Source organism: Anolis sagrei, chromosome 3 (assembly GCF_037176765.1).
Source record: "Anolis sagrei isolate rAnoSag1 chromosome 3, rAnoSag1.mat, whole genome shotgun sequence".
Classification (NCBI taxonomy): domain Eukaryota; kingdom Metazoa; phylum Chordata; class Lepidosauria; order Squamata; family Dactyloidae; genus Anolis; species Anolis sagrei.
In genome coordinates, this window is record NC_090023.1 from 70,507,834 (window position 1) to 70,526,664 (window position 18,831).

Consider the following 18,831-nt stretch of genomic DNA (forward strand, 5'->3'; position numbering starts at 1 on the left):
GCCCTCTGCAGAATTCTGGGGTTTGTAGTTTAGGGAGGAGCCTTTAACAGCCTCACTAAACTACAAACCGCAGAATTCTGCCAGAGACAGCAACCAGATTTAAAGTGGATTCATTCTCTAGTGTGATGATGTCTTTGAGACCTCATCACACTAGAGAATGAATCCACTTTAAAATGAAATGGGAGCTAAGCAACTGTTCTACATTTTTATGTCTTCGGGATGGGAAGGGGGAAATGCTATTCTGTTACAGCAGTGGGGGGAGGAAATGATATTGAAATGACTTTGGGAAATACTCATACAATGATAAATTACAAGGAAATTGCCACAGATCAAGGATCATGTCTAATTCAGTGCTAATGCTTAAAAAGATAGTGGTATTCAGAAATGTAGCTATGACAAGAGAAGTAATAAAAGGGTATTGCCTGTCTCAATAAGAATTCTATCCCTGAAATAGTTTACTGAGGCAACAGCAACACTGGCAGAGAAGGCCAATAACCTTATAAAACTACAACTCCTATGATGGAATAGCATTGGACAACAACAGTGCGGTGACGCTAGCCAATTGTAAAGGTTGTACACTAATTGTACAGGGCTGCCACCAATTTGCGAAGTCTGCATGCACCAGTTGTACAATTGTGCCAATTGCGAAGGTGCTGCAATTCCAACAACAGACAGGGTATAGGGTTTTTAACTTCAAAGAACCCACCCGCCGCCACTAATTGTACTGTCTGCTCTTAAATTCTGCCACCAGTTATACAGGTGTGGATGATTTTAAATGTAATTCAGGTAACTGCCACCAACGTGAGGTATTGCCGATGAGAACTGGCTCCCCAGACGCAGATAAATTGAGATGACACGGTCTTCAAACAAAAGTTAATAAGTTTATTTTGTACAAAGCATATGGTTGCAGGCTGTTGGTTAACTTGGAATAACTTAGAGAACTTTGAATGTAACTTGGTTTGCAATACAGCTCACACTTCTGGATGATACAACTTGTAATTGACTTTTACTGTGATGAAGCACTTTCATACACAATGGTTCCTGAGGTGAATAGCCTTCTTATTTGATCCTCTCCTGATCAAATCCTAAATCCCTAGTTCTTTCCTAACTAGTGATCTAAACAAGCTTCCCTTAGTCCTCTCTGACTAATGAAACTAATTAGGTTTCCCCCTTCAGCCTTCCTAGACTGAAGAAACCTCTGGCTATTCACACACTGCTTCTCCCCTCTCCTCTCTCAACTGCTCACTCCGACTCCAAACCCCCAACTGAACTGCTTCATTTCAAAACGCAGAAAACATTCTCTTGCTAGGCTCCACCCACTTCTCCTTCTCCTGCCTGGTCTCCTTGGCAACCTCCTGTGGATACAACCAGTTAGCTCTAGCTTTCAGCTACTGTTACCAAAACAAATATATTCTAACAGTTAAATATATTCACAGTATCAATAACTTCTGTACAAACAGTTAATATGGTATTAATATGGTATTAAACTGCATTAATTCTACAATGCAGATGCACCACTGGTAAACTTGTGATAAATGTTGCTATTTTACCAGGCTAAAAAAAACACAGATGCATTACTTGTTGGATTTGTCACTTATCTCTCTTTGGAGACAGACAAAATTATTCTCTAAGGCTTTGGAGTGTGAGGATACCACATCTGCTAAGACTGAAATACAAATATTTATCGGCAGCTGCATTTTGAACTCCAGGTAAGTTGATTAATTTTATTGGTTCATTTGCTTTTACTGGTTCTTACCTTCAGTTGCCATGAGTTGTGTTTTAAATGCTGCACAATGCTTTCTGAAATGTTGTTAAAGTGGTATACAAACATCACAATGTGCTAAAAAGCTGCCAACAATAGCTGTATCTACTGAGGTTCCAAAAAAAAAAATGCTATTGTGGTTCCCAAAGAATGTATGCCAGCTTTATTGTGCAATTTCATTCATATCAATAGTGCAAAAAAGGGTGCCCGTTTGGCATTTGAGTAAGAGCAATTCTGGGTCAGTCAACAACATAATTCTACAACTTGCAAATCATAGACTTTTGCCACAAGAAGGATTGAGTCATCATACAAAGAAGATGTGTATCTCAAGGAGTCATTGTATCTGGTCATCAATGTGGTTAAATACGGTATGGTGAACCTAAAATCTTGTTTTGGATAAGTGACAGGGCTCCTGGAATAAGGACAACATTTTCAGCTAGAAATTGGGGCTATTAAAGACACAAGTGTCAAAGGGAAAGAAAGAAAATTCTGTAAAATTATAATTAAAATTCTGATAAAGAAAATAGTCTTGTTGCTAAGAATGTTATGCTAATTCTTTGGAAATCTATTGGTAATCAGAATAAAAATTCATATAGACAAAAGACATGTTGAAAGACCAACCACTACAGATACATTTTTAATTGTACGTTTTTAATTTCTGATACCAAAGTATGGGATGTGAGTCTTTTTAGTTTATCGTGGTTAGAGATTCTTTTAATAATTGCTTGGTTCAGAAAAAAACAGGGGTGGTCCATGTTTGTACAAGCAGAGACGAAAGTCAATATTGAGGCAATAAAAGGGGTCCTTTCTATGAGTTAGTCACACACGGTGTTATTTCACTCAGAAATAACAAAGTGTGTAAACACTAGGTTCTTGTGGGTTTTTTCGGGCTATAGAGCCATGTTCTAGAGGCATTTCTCCTGACGTTTCGCCTGCATCTATGGCAAGCATCCTCAGAGGTAGTGAGGTCTGTTGGAATTAGGACAATGGGTTTATATATCTGTGGAATGGCTGGGGTGGGGCAAGGAGCTCTTCCCTGCTGCAGTTAGGTGTGAATGTTTAGCTGATCACCTTCATTAGCATTTGAAGGCCTGCCTGAGCCTGGGAAAATCTGTTGCTGGGAGGTGTTAATCTGTGCCTGGTTATTTCCTCTCTGTTGTTTTGCTGTTATAATTTTAGAGTTTTTTAATACTGGTAGCCAGATTTTGTTCATTTTCATGGTCTCTTCCTTTCTGTTGAAATTGTCCACATGCTTGTGGATTTCAATGGCTTCTCTGTGTAGTCTGACATGGTGGTTGTTGGTGTGGTCCAGCATTTCTGTGTTCTCAAATAATATGCTGTGTCCAGGCTGGTTCATCAGGTTCTCTGCTATGGCTGACTTCTCTGGTTGAAGTAGTCTGCAGTGCCTTTCATGTTCCTTGATGCGTGTCTGGGCGCTGCGTTTGGTGGTCCCTATGTAGACTTGTCCACAGCTGCATGGTATACGGTAGACTTCTGCAGAGGTGAGAGGATCCCTCTTGTCCTTTGCTGAACGTAGCATTTGTTGGATTTTTTTTGTGGGTTTGTAGATTGTTTGTATGTTGTGTTTCCTCATCAGCTTCCCTATGCGATCAGTGGTTCCCTTGATGTATGGCAGGAACACTTTTCCTCTGTGTAAACACTGCCATAGCCAGTTCCTCTAAGGGGCCCTTTACATTGTAGACAAAATCACAACAGTGGGCACGTGAGGAGGGCTGGATGAAGCACAGCTAGACTCCCAAATTAGTCAGCCAGCACATGTATGGTTTGGGTGGATGATTATCACTGCAATATGTAACTTCTGATCATGAACATCCTAAGGCCAATAATTTAATACCTTAAAATGAAGCCAGATAACCTTTGCTCACTAAATGTTTTGGACTACAGTGCTCATAATTCTGCGCCACCAGCCATGCTTATTACAGCTTCCAGGAGCTAATGTCTAAAACAGGAGCAGTAAATGTTTCTCAATCCTGACCTATAACCTTACCGCCTGGAGTGGATTAAAGAGGTCCTGCTGGCTCAGCATAAGCCTAATCCTCCTTCCTTGGTTGTGCTCATTCGTGTCCATTTCATAACCTGTGTCAGGCATTGAATGGTTTTCAGCTTTTCACTTAAGATTTCTTTCATTCTGTAAATTTTGTTTCAAAATCTATGCTTTAGGATAGTCTACTTAAGTAATGTTTTTATTTTCCAGAGCCTTTTAATTATCTCCATGTCTTTCTGTAGCAATCACAAGGCAGACCAAAGTGTGGAGCTAACTAATGAATTTGTCCTCATTGTGGCTTATCAATTGCATCCAGGTATTGAAGATATATCAGAACTCCGTGAATCAACATGGAAAAGATACTTTACCACTTATTCTTTCTCCTTTCTTCTGCTTGAATTTTGCCACTTTCTGACATCCTTTTAACCGTAGTCTACATTTGGCTAGCATAGCATTATTCTGTGCAGAATTCCCATATGAGTGATTTCCACAGAAAACATTTTGCTGGATTTTTTAATACACAGAAAATTCTGTTTTCTGTGTACACACAAAAAAATCACTGTGGATTCTGCACAGAATAATCCCTGAATTATGAAGATTTTTGTCAGCCCTGGATTCTTATCATCAAGCTTTATTAACATGCTTCTCAATAGTTGTTTTTGAAAAAAAAACCTTTCCATCATTAATCTTAAAGCTGCCACAAATATGGAACAAATATGGTTAACCCCTCAGAAATGTTTGGTGTTACAGATTATTACAATTCAGTAACATGTTGTTGTTCATTCGTTCAGTCGTCTCCGACTCTTCGTGACCTCATGGACCAGCCCACGCCAGAGCTCCCTGTCGGCCGTTACCACCCCCAGTTCCCTCAAGGTCAGTCCAGTCACTTCAAGGATGCCATCCATCCATCTTGCCCTTGGTCGGCCCCTCTTCCTTTTGCCTTCCACTTTCCCCAGCATAATTGTCTTCTCTAGGCTTTCCCGTCTCCTCATGATGTGGCCAAAGTACTTCAACTTTGTCTCTAGTATCCTTCCCTCCAGTGAGCAGTCGGGCTTTATTTCCTGGAGGATGGACTGGTTGGATCTTCTCGCGGTCCAAGGCACTCTCAGCACTTTCCTCCAGCACCACAGCTCAAAAGCATCGATCTTCCTTCGCTCAGCCCTCCCTAAGGTCCAGCTCTCACATCCGTAGGTTACTACAGGGAATACCATGGCTTTGACTATGCGGATCTTTGTTGCCAGTCTGATGTCTCTACTCTTGACTATTTTATCGAGACTGGACATTGCTCTCCTCCCAAGAAGTAAGCGTCTTCTGATTTCCTGGCCACAGTCTGCATCTGCAGTCATCTTTGCACCTAGAAATACAAAGTCTGTCACGGCCTCCACGGTTTCTCCCTCTATTTTCCAGTTGTCAATCATTCTTGTTGCCATAATCTTGGTTTTTTTGACGTTTAGCTGCAACCCGGCTTTTGCGCTTTCTTCTTTCACCTTGATTAGAAGGCTCCTCAGCTCCTCCTCGCTTTCGGCCATCAGAGTGGTGTCATCTGCATATCTGAGGTTGTTAATGTTTCTTCCAGCAATTTTCACCCCAGCTTTGCATTCGTCCAGCCCCGCACATCGCATGATGTGTTCTGCATACAAGTTGAATAGGTTGGGTGAGAGTATGCAGCCTTGCCGGACGCCTTTCCCAATCTTGAACCAGTCTGTTGTTCCGTGGTCAGTTCTGACTGTTGCGACTTGGTCCTTGTACAGATTCCTCAGGAGAGAGACAAGGTGGCTTGGTATGCCCATCCCACTAAGAACTTGCCACAATTTATTATGATCCACACAGTCAAAGGCTTTAGAATAGTCAATGAAGCAGAAGTAGATGTTTTTCTGAAACTCCCTGCCTTTCTCCATTATCCAGTGGATATTGGCAATCTGGTCTCTCGTTCCTCTGCCTTTTCTAAACCCAGCTTGAACATCTGGCAACTCTCGCTCCATGTATTGCTGGAGTCTTCCTTGCAGGATCTTGAGCATTACCTTACTGGCATGAGAAATAAGGGCCACTGTACGGAAGTTTGAGCAGTCTTTCGCATTTCCCTTTTTTGGTATGGGGATATAAGTTGATTTTTTCCAGTCTGATGGCCATTCTTGTGTTTTCCATATTTGCTGGCAAATGGCATGCATCACCTTGACAGCATCATCTTTTAAGATTTTAAACAGTTCAGCTGGGATCCCGTCGTCTCCTGCTGCCTTGTTGTTAGCAATGCTTCTTAAGGCCCATTCAACCTCACTCCTCAGGATGTCTGGTTCTAATTCATTCACCACACCGTCAAAACTATCCTCCATATTATTATCCTTCCTATACAGATCTTCTGTATAGTCTCTCCACCTTCTCTTGATCTCTTCAGCTTCTGTTAGGTCCCTGCCATCTTTGTTTCTTATCATACCAATTTTTGCCTGGAATTTACCTCCAATGTTTCTAATTTTCTGGAAGAGGTCTCTTGTCCTTCCTATTCTGTTGTCTTCTTCCACTTCCATGCATTGCTTATTTAAAAATAGTTCCTTATCTCTTCTGGCTAACCTCTGGAATTGCGCATTTAACTGGGCATATCTCCCCTTATCTCTGTTTCCTTTTGCTTTCCTCCTTTCTTGGGCTACTTCCAGTGTCTCAGCAGACAACCATTTTGCCTTCTTGGTTTTCTTTTTCTTTGGAACGTACTTTGTTGCCGTCTCCTGAACAATGTCGCGGACTTCTGTCCATAGTTCTTCTGGGACTCTGTTTACTAAATCTAGTCCTTCAAATCTGTTCTTCACTTCCACTGTATATTCGTTAGGAATGTTAGTGAGATCATATCTAACTGGTCTGTGTATTTTCCCTGATCTCTTTAGTTTTATTCTAAATTGGGCAATAAGAAGTTCGTGATCTGAGCTACAGTCAGCCCCAGGTCTTGTTTTCACCGACTGGATGGATGTCCGCCACCTTTGGCTGCAAAGGATGTAGTCAATCTGATTTCGGTGTTGACCATCTGGTGAGGTCCATGTGTAAAGCCATCTTTTAGGTTGTTGGAAGAGAGTATTCGTTATACACAGCGAGTTTTCCTGGCAAAATTCTATCAGCCTGCGTCCCGCTTCATTTTGTTCTCCCAGACCATGCTTGCCTGTGATCCCAGTTGTCACTTGACTTCCCACCTTGGCATTCCAGTCTCCTGTAATGAAAATAATGTCTCTTTTTGGTGTATTATCCAGTAGGTCCTGCAGATCCTCATAGAACTGATCTACTTCTGCTTCTTCAGCAGCTGTGGTTGGGGCGTATATTTGGATCACTGTAATGTTGAAAGGCTTTCCTTGCACTCGAATTGAGATCATTCTGTCATTTTTTGGGTTGTATCCAAGCACCGCTTTAGCGAATTTCTTATTAATTATGAAGGCTACTCCATTTCTGCGATGTTCCTCTTGTCCGCAGTAGTAGATCTGGTGGTCATCTGATGTGAAGTGGCCCATTCCAGTCCATTTCAGTTCGCTGACCCCCAGAATGTCTATCTTTAGTCTTGACATCTCACCAATAACAACATCCAATTTGTCCTGGCTCATAGATCTTACATTCCAGGTTCCTATGGTGTGTTGATCTTTAGAGCATCGGATTCGTCGTTCACCTCCAGTACCGTCAGCCGCTAGCCTTCCTTTCGGCTTTGAGCTAGCTGCGTCATCACATCTGGGGCCAGTTGAACTTATCCTCTGCTCCTCCCCAGTAGCATTTTGGCCATCTTCCGACCTGGGAGTCCCATCTTCAAATGGCATACCGACATATCTCTGGTTGTACTGGTCCATTTAGTTTTCTTGGCAAGGATACTGGAGTGGTTTGCCATTGCCTTCCCCAGGGATCACGCTTGGTCTGACCTCTCTGCCACAACCGTCCCGTCTTGGGTGGCCCTTCACGGTTTCGCTCATGACATCATTGAGGTGCTCAAGCTCCAGCGCCCCGACAAGGCGGTGCTGTGCTATCTTCACATTGAAGATGAAAGGAAGGAGCATAAGCACAAAGTTGTCTATACTGATAATCAATCAGTAAGTTAATGGTTAAGGTGGTCATTGACCACATTTTATGGCCAACTACTTTCAGCTATCACACACACATGTTCTTATAGGTATAGTACATTCCTTCCCTAACCTGATACCTTCCAGACAGTTTTGACAATAATGTTAGCACAGCGAACATTTGGTAATGATTAAAAGTCTAGTGCTAAACTTCTGGAGGTTATGGATATTATGGATAGGTAGTATAAGGCAGAGTAGTTATGTGTCAAAAAGGCTGTTGAGCCACAAACCTGAGCTATCTTTCTACACAGAATTTTAGATATGTGGAAATGATTGAACATCAATGTCAGAAGTAATATATGTTTTATAGTTTTCAGTAGGGAAAGTTCAAGGTATTCTATTTTTTTTTTTGAAGTTGCTTCCTTTGGCTAGGTCCATATGCAGTGATGTGGATTACCCATGTAGCCACAATACTTTTGTTGCATATGAGCACTTGAGGTGAAAACTGGGGCCATAATTCTCTGTCATACTCTGTCCTGTGTAATTTACACATACTTAGGTAAATACTAGAAGTCCTTCGGAACCGTTAGTATATTGCAAAGATAGGTTAATGGAACACAGAGAAGTCCTCCTGCACATTGGTCCTGTTATAATATATCCAACACTTGTTTAGAAGAGGTGCTCCCTCAAGTGGTGAAAGACACCTCTTCATCATAGCATAGATTGTCCTCACTTAAGTATGTTGCATTTTACACACATGGCTTTGTGATTGGTCATTGAAAAATAAACAGGCTTAATTTGGAAGTCTTATTACTGAAACATCTATCTCTAAGGAAATCCTGTTCTTTGAGGAAATATGTTCTTTTCAGAGAGAATACATATTTTATTTAATGTCTAGCTTCACCCTAATAGTTGTGGGGAGTTCAGACAAGTCTTAAAATATGTTCTTCAATAAGAAAAATTGTCACCTTTCAGCGGAGTTGACAGAATAGTAAACTGCACTGTGGTTTTGGTCAGTGGTTGACACTTATGTAGTAGTAAAAAATTAACATGTATTTTAATTTATTATGATTATGATTATTATGTGAGATATCCTTAGAAGCTGACAAGAAAAGAAAACCAGTGTGTCCTGCTTTTAACTCTATGCAGAATTTTTTAACTAAGCAATTACATTGTCATTTCAAAACAAGATACTTTGTGCTAAATGGGAGATAGGTTTAACAGATAACACACACGTGGTCTTAAATTCAGGAATATTTTTATTAGCAAAAGCAAATGTGTGTCTTCTGGATTTTTTTTCTTTCTTTCCAAATGGAATGTTCCAGTGTTACACCTGAGAAACAATACAGACTTCTGCAACATTGACATGAAACAAGTTCTCAAACGTACAATAAATTATTTCAAATAAGATTCTTCATCCAATTACAAAATACACCGAGTTGCAGCATTCCCCCCCACACTCCTACCACCCAACCCAGCTTTGTTTTGTTTTTTTTAATCAGCATCCCCATCAAATAACTTTTATGCACAAGGGCCTTATGGCTACACTATTCATACATTTTATGTACAAAAATACATTCCACAGCTCTTTATCCCCAGTGAAAGAGATTGTGTGTGGATCAGCTCTGTTCAGTGTCTGTTGAGACAGCTTGTGTCTCTACTAGTATCAGGGCATGTCCTAGTGACAATTCCCATTCAAACTGGAATACGCGCTTAGTAGTTTCAGATTTACTTCCTTTTACACTTGTTGGTCTCAAGAATATGTCTTGCACTATACACAGGGTTGAATACTGCCAAGTTGAATTGTTTTTCAATTATAGGTAGGTTCAGAAAATGATTAGACCATGTGAAGTTTCTCTATCTGCTCAGGAAGTACAAATGGCCAAAAGTGTGAACTTTTGGGTCAATAACCAAAGTAGTATTTTTTTCATTAGCATCTTGTATCTCTGATTGCCTATGTACAGATGTTACATGTCATGTAATAAGCAGACACATGCACCCTTTCTGGGTTCACCCACATTTGAAAACAATGTGTGATTCTATATGAGACTTGAAATGTATAGTTCTTCTCACTCAGAAGAAGGGAGAGGGAAGCCATAAGAAGAAATACACAACAGACATTCACTATCCTCTTTTATAGGCTGCAAACTATTTTCACAGCTTTAATGGCAGAATATTTTCACTGCAATGTTCTCAGTAGACGTCCTGTAGTTCTTTGTTGGGGTTAGACCAGTGGTTCCTAACCTTTAGTCCTCCAGTTGTTTTGGCCTTCAACTCCCAGAAATCCCAACCTGCTGACCAGGTGTTAGGAATTGTGGGAGCTGAAGTCCAAAACACCTGGAGGACTAAAGGATGGAAACCACTGGGTTAGGCAACGCAGAGCTTAGACATGAATTTCCAGTTTCTTCGATAATAGGGACAGTAAAAGGACACATGCATGCTATTATTCTTGAAAGTATGAAGTTGCACTGCAGTGAATCAGACCAGAGATCCATCTAAATCAGTGGTTCTCAACCTGTGGGTTTCCAGGTATTTTGGCCTACAATCCCCAGAAATCCCAGTTTACCAGCTGTTAGGATTTCTTGGAGTTGAAGGCCAAAACAAGGGGGACCCACAGGTTGAGAACCACTGATCTAAATCCAGTATGGATTAACAGAGGTCCCAGGGAAAGGTCTTTCCCAGCACTGGGCTCATTTAAATGGGAAACCAAAGCAGTAAAGCTACTAGAATAAAAGAATCATTGAGCTGAAAGAGACCACAAGGGCCATCCCGACCAATCCTCTGTCATACAGGGACACACAAAGAACTCCTGAGAGTTCTTTGTGTGCTTAAAAACCTCCAGAGGAAACTTTACCACATCTGAAGCAGTTGAACAGCTCTTACAATCAGGAAGTTCTTTCTAACATTTAGGTGGAATCTCTTTTTCTGCAGCTTCAATCCATTGCTCCATGCCCTTGAGGCATCCTTCTTAAACCATCGAGTTTTTCAGGACAGAATTTATCTTTATACTCAGACTTATTCTTGGTAAGGTTTCCAATTGACCTTACTCCCAGAAAAGTATGTACAACATTACAGCCTTGGTCATTCTCACACCCCACATGACATAACCTAAACATAGTATTTTGAACATAATAATTTGAAACCAGTCTCACTTCTGATATCAGGCAAAGTTCCAACCATAATTCCTATTTGAAACTGAGGCACACACGTAGTGTTTTCAGCTGAGTTTATTTTGGAGCAAATCTGGTGATAATAAGAGTTAAAAATGTAAGTACTTGAACCTATAGTACCTTTTCTGATTTGAGAGTTGTCCCATGACCTATATTCTATAAATTAGGTTTCATTTCAGTGCATATCAGGTCCCTGCTCAAGAATATTTCACATGTGTGAAACAATCTTGTTTTAAGCCTGATTAAGCCCATAGCAAGATGGGCATGTTCGTATCTCAGGACAAAGCACTAGTTCACTGCTTGTCCTCTTTTCCCTCAGCTTGTATAATCTTGAGCATAGTCCAAAAAGAGCTTTTACACTGATCTGCAACTGGATTTGCAGATGTTTTGCAAGCACAATCAATTTGCTGAATTGGAATTTTTAATAATTTATGGATAAACCTAGGATTTTATATCATGCATACATTCAAAAGTCATTTTCTAGATGCAGCATTAAGGGATTGTTTTTAAAAGGCAAGACAGACTCAAGAGCTAGAAACACCAGTGCTATTGCATGCAGAAATACTAATTTCTTATTGTAAACTCTATGCAAACATGCTAAAACCTTATCCTAAATTACAACAAAGGTTCCCACTGCTAAACAGAAATCAAGTTTACAACTGCTTGATGAATAAGGAGCACTACATGCCACACACACATACAAGAAAATAGGGATTTGTATTCATACTTTAACGTTTCACAGTTGTGCCCTGGATTTTAATGTACTTCAAGTAATTAGGAATAGGAAGGGGAAATGTGGTAATGGATATTTCAGTGAAACCCGAGGACCACACAAAATTTAAAGAAAACATCATCCTTTGATTTTTGCACAAGATAATGCAATCAGTTTTTTTAAATGTCAGAACTGGAATATTTCAACCAATGATAAGTGTCTATGAGAGTTTTCTTCCAAAAAATATGGAGGGTAAAAGGTTCCTCAAATGCTTTAAAGAAGCATATCAATAGAAATGCCAACGTTATTAGTTTTAAAAGGCACATATGGTAATCATTTTTCTGGGTCTTGTAGTTAAGTCAATGAGATTCACTTTGCTCACTTGATTACCAGACCTTAGAACAGCAATTAGTAGGCAAAACATTTAACCAGAAATCCCTTTCCTGCCTTTACTCCAATACATCTTAATATTCACACCCTGTCATGACATAAAAGGCTGGGCCAAAGTTCAATAACTCACAGTAATAGACACCTCTGGCCACTATAACTTCATCATTTTAGGCTGCTATAGTCCTTGGGAAGGTGTCCCAGGAACCATAGGAGTTTCAGACCTTCCCTAAGTAAATAGGGAAAAAAAGGTCTGTTGCAATACCTTTTTCAGCCATTGTAGAAACATGTCACTTTTCTGGTACTAGCTGGTGGAAAGCTGGTTTGGTTTTGCAGGATTCCTGGGTCTTTCCATATTGTGGTGATAGAATCGGGGAAAGGTATGCTACCTTTGCAACTGTCATGCCTAGTTCCTTCCCCTACTATAACCAGTAGGAGAGAATTTATAAGTTATGTAAATCCCTAGACAGGGAGTTGTAGTGAGGATGCAGCTTTACTCTGGCAAGGATTTTGATAAGAAACTTCCACAGCCTTTGGGTTTCATCACAATGACTGCTCCACCTACCATTCAATTTGAATAGGAAATGCTGTAACATGGAATGATTGCCCCACAAATAAGGGATTTATTTTAACAATAATCCCTACCCTACCACTACCTATCCTCCGAGAGTCAGCAAGAATGAATGAATTTATTTATCCAGGCTGGGAACAGAGTACAGATATAGGAAGACAATAAAAGATAGACTAGTCTCTAATTATCTTTTGCTGACAAAGGTAAATAAGCATGAAAATAAAATAAGGAAAATTCAAGACCCGTACGCTATAAGGCTGTACTATAGAGGACTATTAATTGGTTGTTTCTTTTTAAGAACAGATGCTTCTCTAATACACCCACAGATACACACTAAGGAAAGGGATTGGGTTGCTGCCAGAATACAGTTCTGAAGAAGAACTCTTGTCTAATGGCTGTGGTTCTTTTATGGGTATTAACATAACTGGGTATTGCAATGCAGTTTCTTTATACAGCCAAAGACAATTAGATGGCCTGGAACCTTGAAGAGATAAATACAATGAAACTTTACATATAGTTTTTAAAGGACAAAATGTTGCACAGGGAAACTTTCTGAAATATTCAAGGAGTAATGCAGTATTTTGGGAGCTGGATGGTTGCGTTTTGAGTTCCCTCTGCAGGACAAAACAAGTACTTCTGGTAATTCTTTTCAATAGCTGTTGCAGCATAATAAGAAAAGATGGGAAGGAAAAACATATGGCAATACCATAAAGACTAAAGACTTCATCTGACTGAACAGATCAAGTGTTTGAAAGAGTAGCTTTACCATACAACTCAGGCATACTCTGTTTTGAAATTAAATTGATGATTTTCTTACCTCCATCACACACTAGCAAACTATCTGTTTTATTCAGGAGTTTTCAGTTGATTTGCCATCACATTGTAGAGAGTTGTTACCGCCCACTGTCCCCCTCCCATTTTCTTTGTGAAAAGAAACACCCCCTTCTCCTGGACTATGGGTTTTGTTCCTCAGTTATAAATGTCATTTTCTAATTGGTTCTATCATAAACACACAGGGAAGGTTTATTAAACTACAAAAACTTTGTCTCTGCAGGAGGGACATCCTGCTACATAGAGCACATTTTGCTCTAGTTTCTCAATGACTGAATATCTTGTAGAGTATCCACCAATTTAACATAGTTTGTGGAGCACAACTACTACTTTTAAGGTAAGGACTACACAATTAAAAAGTAATTAACACTTGCAGGTAATGGTGGGAGCTTTTTATTAAAGGGGCTCTTTGGCTCCTCCCACAAATTGTCTAAATGTATCATTTTAAAGTTGAGAATGACAAATACCATCACATAACAGAATTGGCCATTTAGACCATCTCTATCCGGATAATTTGCAAAAAATAATTTGTCAACCAGCTTAGAAAGCATCCAAAAAGATAACCCTTTGCACCCCCCTTTTAACACCAAGATACCTCTACCCTACACTCATGAGATGAACACAGTAGGTTGCCATTTCTTAAGTAGGTGGTTCAGTAGTATTTAATGAATGTGATGAAGTGGTAAGTGGATATCAACCCATTTCTTCAGATATAGTACACCTCTGTACAGCATCTCAAGAAGTGGATTTATAGCCATGAAAGCTCAGGCTAAATTTTTTAAAAAGTCTAAAAGGTGCTGCCACATTTTTTTCTCCCCTCCTTTCTACCTTTTTATTCTGCAAGAGATTAACACAGTTACTTCATCAGAAAAACCAAACATATTATTTGATTATACAAGCTATCAGATGATAGCACTACTCTGTCATTCTTAACGGAAGAAACTGTATACTGAGGTCTCATATCTTTTAAAAACCGCTTATAGGAAATCTGACAAACGTAACAGGAAAACACAAGTTCCTTGTGAATCCATTAAGTACAGGTAATTATTTCAAAATTTAGATGACCAGAAGTTGACGTTACTTCTGGTGCTGGAAAATCTAATATACTCCGAAAGTCATGACCAATTTTATCTCTTTTGCCTTTATTAATTTGGATACAAACTATGCAATCGGTTTAACATGCAATTTTAAGGCATTCAGAATGGAAAACATAATTGTTTGAACCTTTGGTGCAAACTGGACTTCTTAGGTTTACTCAGGCCAAATGTATTATATTTTACAAATTTGTGTGACTTGCACAACATTTCAACCTACTGTAAGACCCCAATATCTGCACTTCTCATACCTGTGGTTTCATTTATCTATACCTGGGGAAAAACAGGTGTTGAGGAATTTTCTAGGTGATTCTATGTTATACTTCACCTCAGAAGTTACCATAGTGTTTTGCTGGAAACCATAGCAGATTCTCTAGGAAGTCTGCGGTTCTCAACCTGTGGGTCCCCAGGTGTTTTGGCCTATAACTCCCAGAAATCCCAGCTAGTTTACCAGCTGTTAGGATTTCTGGGAGTTGAAGGCCCAAACATCTGGAGACCAACAGGTTGAGAACCACTGCTCCAAGTCCTTGAATGTAACTCTGTGACATGCTGGGATCAAAAGTGAGATAATTTAATAGTGTTTGGTCGTATCTCCAATTTCAAGCAAAGAATATTATTCCTCACAAGTATGGGGAGCTTATTGCATTTAAGAAACTATGCCTTTGTGTATCCATGTAACTCATGCAGCAGCTTAGATGGTTTCCCCCTGAAAGACAATGAGGAACGGACTCCTATTGGCATGCAGTTGAACATGCTTTTAAAGTAAGTAATGGATATTTATAGAATCCTAGTTAATAGCTCTCCTTCTATACACTAAAGCCAGAAAATGTCTCCCTACCTGATTCCTTTAACACTTGCATCTTTATCAGAAAGTGCTATGTGCAGTGGAGGATTACCCCAAATCAGCTCAACTGTGAGCTCACTTCACTCCATGTAGAATGGGGCTATTGAGAATGAGCAAACATATAGCAGACTACACAACCTTGTCTTCTTGAACAGTAAGCCCTATGTGACATAGTGGATCCTTGGCTAAACTACTTGTGTGGTTGCCAATATTCAGAATGTCATCTTGTTATCTGTTAATAATGCAGCCCTTTAAAAGGATATTAAACAGTATTTTTTCTCATTTTAGAAGTACTGGGTTATGCTTGCTTGTATTCTGTACTTAATACAAAATGACTGAGTGGTAAATTGTGAGTGTGGGCAAAATCTGTAAAGCTGTCTATCAGAAATAAATTTTAGCTGATTTAGCCCCATTTGAGTTCAGTGGGACTATGGTTGCAATTCTATGCACAGTTAGGCAGCTTAAAGCCTTGACATCAACAGAATGTCAGACTGAAGTAGCCTAGTTTGCAGGATTGCAACTAAGCATTGTTATTAGTGCATTAATTCTCAGTGACCTCAGTGACATTTAATTTGCAAGTGTGAGATGTTGCAAATACTCTCTAGTTTAAATAGTTTGTGGATTTTTATAACAATGAAAACAGTGTTGTTGCTTACATAATATAAGAGAAAATATAAACAGAATTCAGAGAATGATATCCTGCAAGCATGTTTTTAAAGAGAACACAGAAACAAGTGGAAAATCACAGAGAACATTCTGTACTACCGACTTTATATAGCTGCACTGGCTAAATCTGTTCCAAGGAGGACAGTTAACTTCTCCTTAAATGAGGAAAACCTCTCCTTAAACGTCTCTCTTTCTAATTAAAAGAATAGGTTCTCCTAAAACAAAACCACTACTGATATTTGTAAGGAGATGTCCAGGTTTATTCCAAAATCCTTGATCATTAAAAGAAAGGAAAGAAAACACCTTAGTTTATTTACCACAAGTTTGTGAAATAAGTTTATTTAAAAAAAGAAACAAGTTTAATCAAGAATATCTTCTAAAATAAAATTCCTATGAATATGGTATGTGGAACATTACCAGACTGTTTTGTTTTGTTTTTAAGTATGGGATAAATAGTTGGAACCAGTTACTGTTCAGCAGCAAACAAAATGCAGCTCTTATAGCAAAGCACTGAAACAAGTAAATTGTGGCTTTGCATCAAACACAAGGAATTCTACCTTGGTTGATAATGCTTCGGAAGGCAATTCCATAAAATATTTACTGTCACTTTTTTAAAAAATTAAATAGTCTTCAGTTAGTGCAACAATTCCTCTCCCCTACTCCATGTTCATGAGAAAAAAGGCACTCCATTCTCTGCAAACATGCTTCACATTAGTTTACATACAAGTTGGTCTAAGCACCACTACCAACAATTACCATATTCACAGATACATTTGGGTTAGGAAATATAGCTTATATTCTCTCACGTTGTGACATATGGTAGTATTTCATTGCAGATTTCCTATACTTCTGATCAATAAAGCAGTTAAGATGGTTGGAACCAATATAAATACTTTAATTTAGAATAATTTAAAATCACCCAGCCTTTTAAAATGTGCACAAGTATTTTATAGGTTTCCTTGATAAACCATATTGGCAGTTTACGTTAAAAAGGGCTATTGCACAAAATGTAGTGTTTACTAAAATATGTTCCCATAAAAAAAAAAAAGAATGCCGATACAAACGTAATTCAGAAAGACAGCTGAGAAATCAATGAGATTTTTCTCAATATAAAATGAGTACATCTAAAGTTAAAGAAATTCTCAAGTTCTACATGCAGACTCAAAATCTAGAATGAAAAATGACTAACAAATTCTCACTTCATTTTAAAGCTACTATATGCCATATACAAGCCACAACCCCAAACACACTTTACATGTTTGCTCATTGCTTCCAATGGTATGTAACCAGCAGTGAGTGTATTTTAGGGCGGTGGCCACACTGTCTACCCCCTCCCCCTATGAAATGTAAATTTATCATAGGACAAAGACAAAAGCAGGGAAGTCTTCCTTCGTAACAGAAATCCAGAAAATCTGAAAATGTCCCTAAACACAAGCAGAATATAATTTCACCTCTATGCCACCATGACTGGCTATTCTCCAAGATAACCATTCAAGAAGTTCATGCAGGGATCAGTCTTATGAACCCGTGTGCAGCATTAACACACGCACATAAATGAAGACATTTCTTTTCTGAAATTATCTTTACATTAGAATTTCTGCTTCCACCACAAATGTCATTGTATTTGTGACCTGTCACTTTCACAATGTTTCCTTGGAACATGCTAGTTTACAGCGAGCAAAGTCTGATGTACTTCAACTTTGGTGAGGAGGAGTATAATCTGGCCTCCTAGTTTGAATAATTTTTGGTTTTGGTTTCTTGGATGAGTCGTTCTCTTCTTCCTCCTCAATTTCATCATCACTTTCACACACATGGACCACAACACTGGGGGTAGTTTCAGTTGCAGCATGAAGTTCATACTGGTCACCTAAAATATTTTTTAAATAGTAAGTATCACAAGGCAATAATAACACAAACAGCAACAGCTAGTAGAGGAAAAAAAAAACAGTGAGCAGGGAGGAATGAAATGAATTAATGTCCCTCCCTCAGTTCCACGTCCCATTTCTTCAAAGTAACTGAATGTAGTTACTTGGGAGTAATGTGAAATTTCTTTGTTCTTTGGAAATCAGGTCTCCACCCCACAATTTCTAGTGGTGAAGTTATAAATCAACAGCAACAACTCTTTTTCTGGAGAACCAAGCTTTGTTCCTTCTGCATATGCAAGTTAAAAAGCAAATATAATGGGGGAATCAAACATTATATTATTGGCAAAACATGGAAGCTTCTGATGAGTTTGATAGTCACTAACAATCATTTTATTAGCAATCTTCAAGTATTAGAACAGATTCTTCTGTAGCCAGAACAGCACACTCAACCCCCACCACAGGTGGAGCTACAGGATAATACTAAGGTTTCAGGAAGTATAACAAATATTAGGCTAACAAAAACTGTAAAGGAGCAAAAACAATAAATCCAAGGAGTCACAGGCCCATTGACTGCTAAAACCTGGCCTGAGAAACACAATGGAATCTCATTTAGTGGGTGATTGCTGACTGGCTAGCAGACATCCTGAACAGCTGCATTTCTTAGAATACTTCCATATACATAATGACTTTGGTTCAATTTTGGATATTGGACCCAAATCTATGCATTCAATTCATATATATACTTCATATATGCACCTTGTGCACACAGCCCAAAGGTAATTTTATGCATAATATTTTAAATAGTTTTGTGCATAAGTTTGAGTACACTGAATTTTCAGAACCAAAGGCGTTGATGATATCTCAGCCATCCATGTAGACAGTTTTGGAATTCCAGGTAAAGGGAT

At 39.0% G+C, this 18,831-nt stretch overlaps 1 protein-coding gene across 2 annotated transcripts in view; it reads right to left on the reverse strand.

Annotated features, from left to right (window-relative positions):
- Positions 1 to 16,369: 16,369 nt before the first annotated feature.
- RCAN1 (regulator of calcineurin 1) overlaps positions 16,370 to 18,831 on the reverse strand; it is a 41,213-nt gene continuing 38,751 nt past the window's right edge. For both annotated transcript variants that reach the window (XM_060770370.2, XM_060770371.2), the window contains exon 4: positions 16,370 to 17,928. In XM_060770370.2, the coding sequence (XP_060626353.2) occupies positions 17,756 to 17,928 (173 nt within the window). In that variant the 3' untranslated portion in view covers positions 16,370 to 17,755. The remainder of the gene's footprint in view (positions 17,929 to 18,831) is intronic.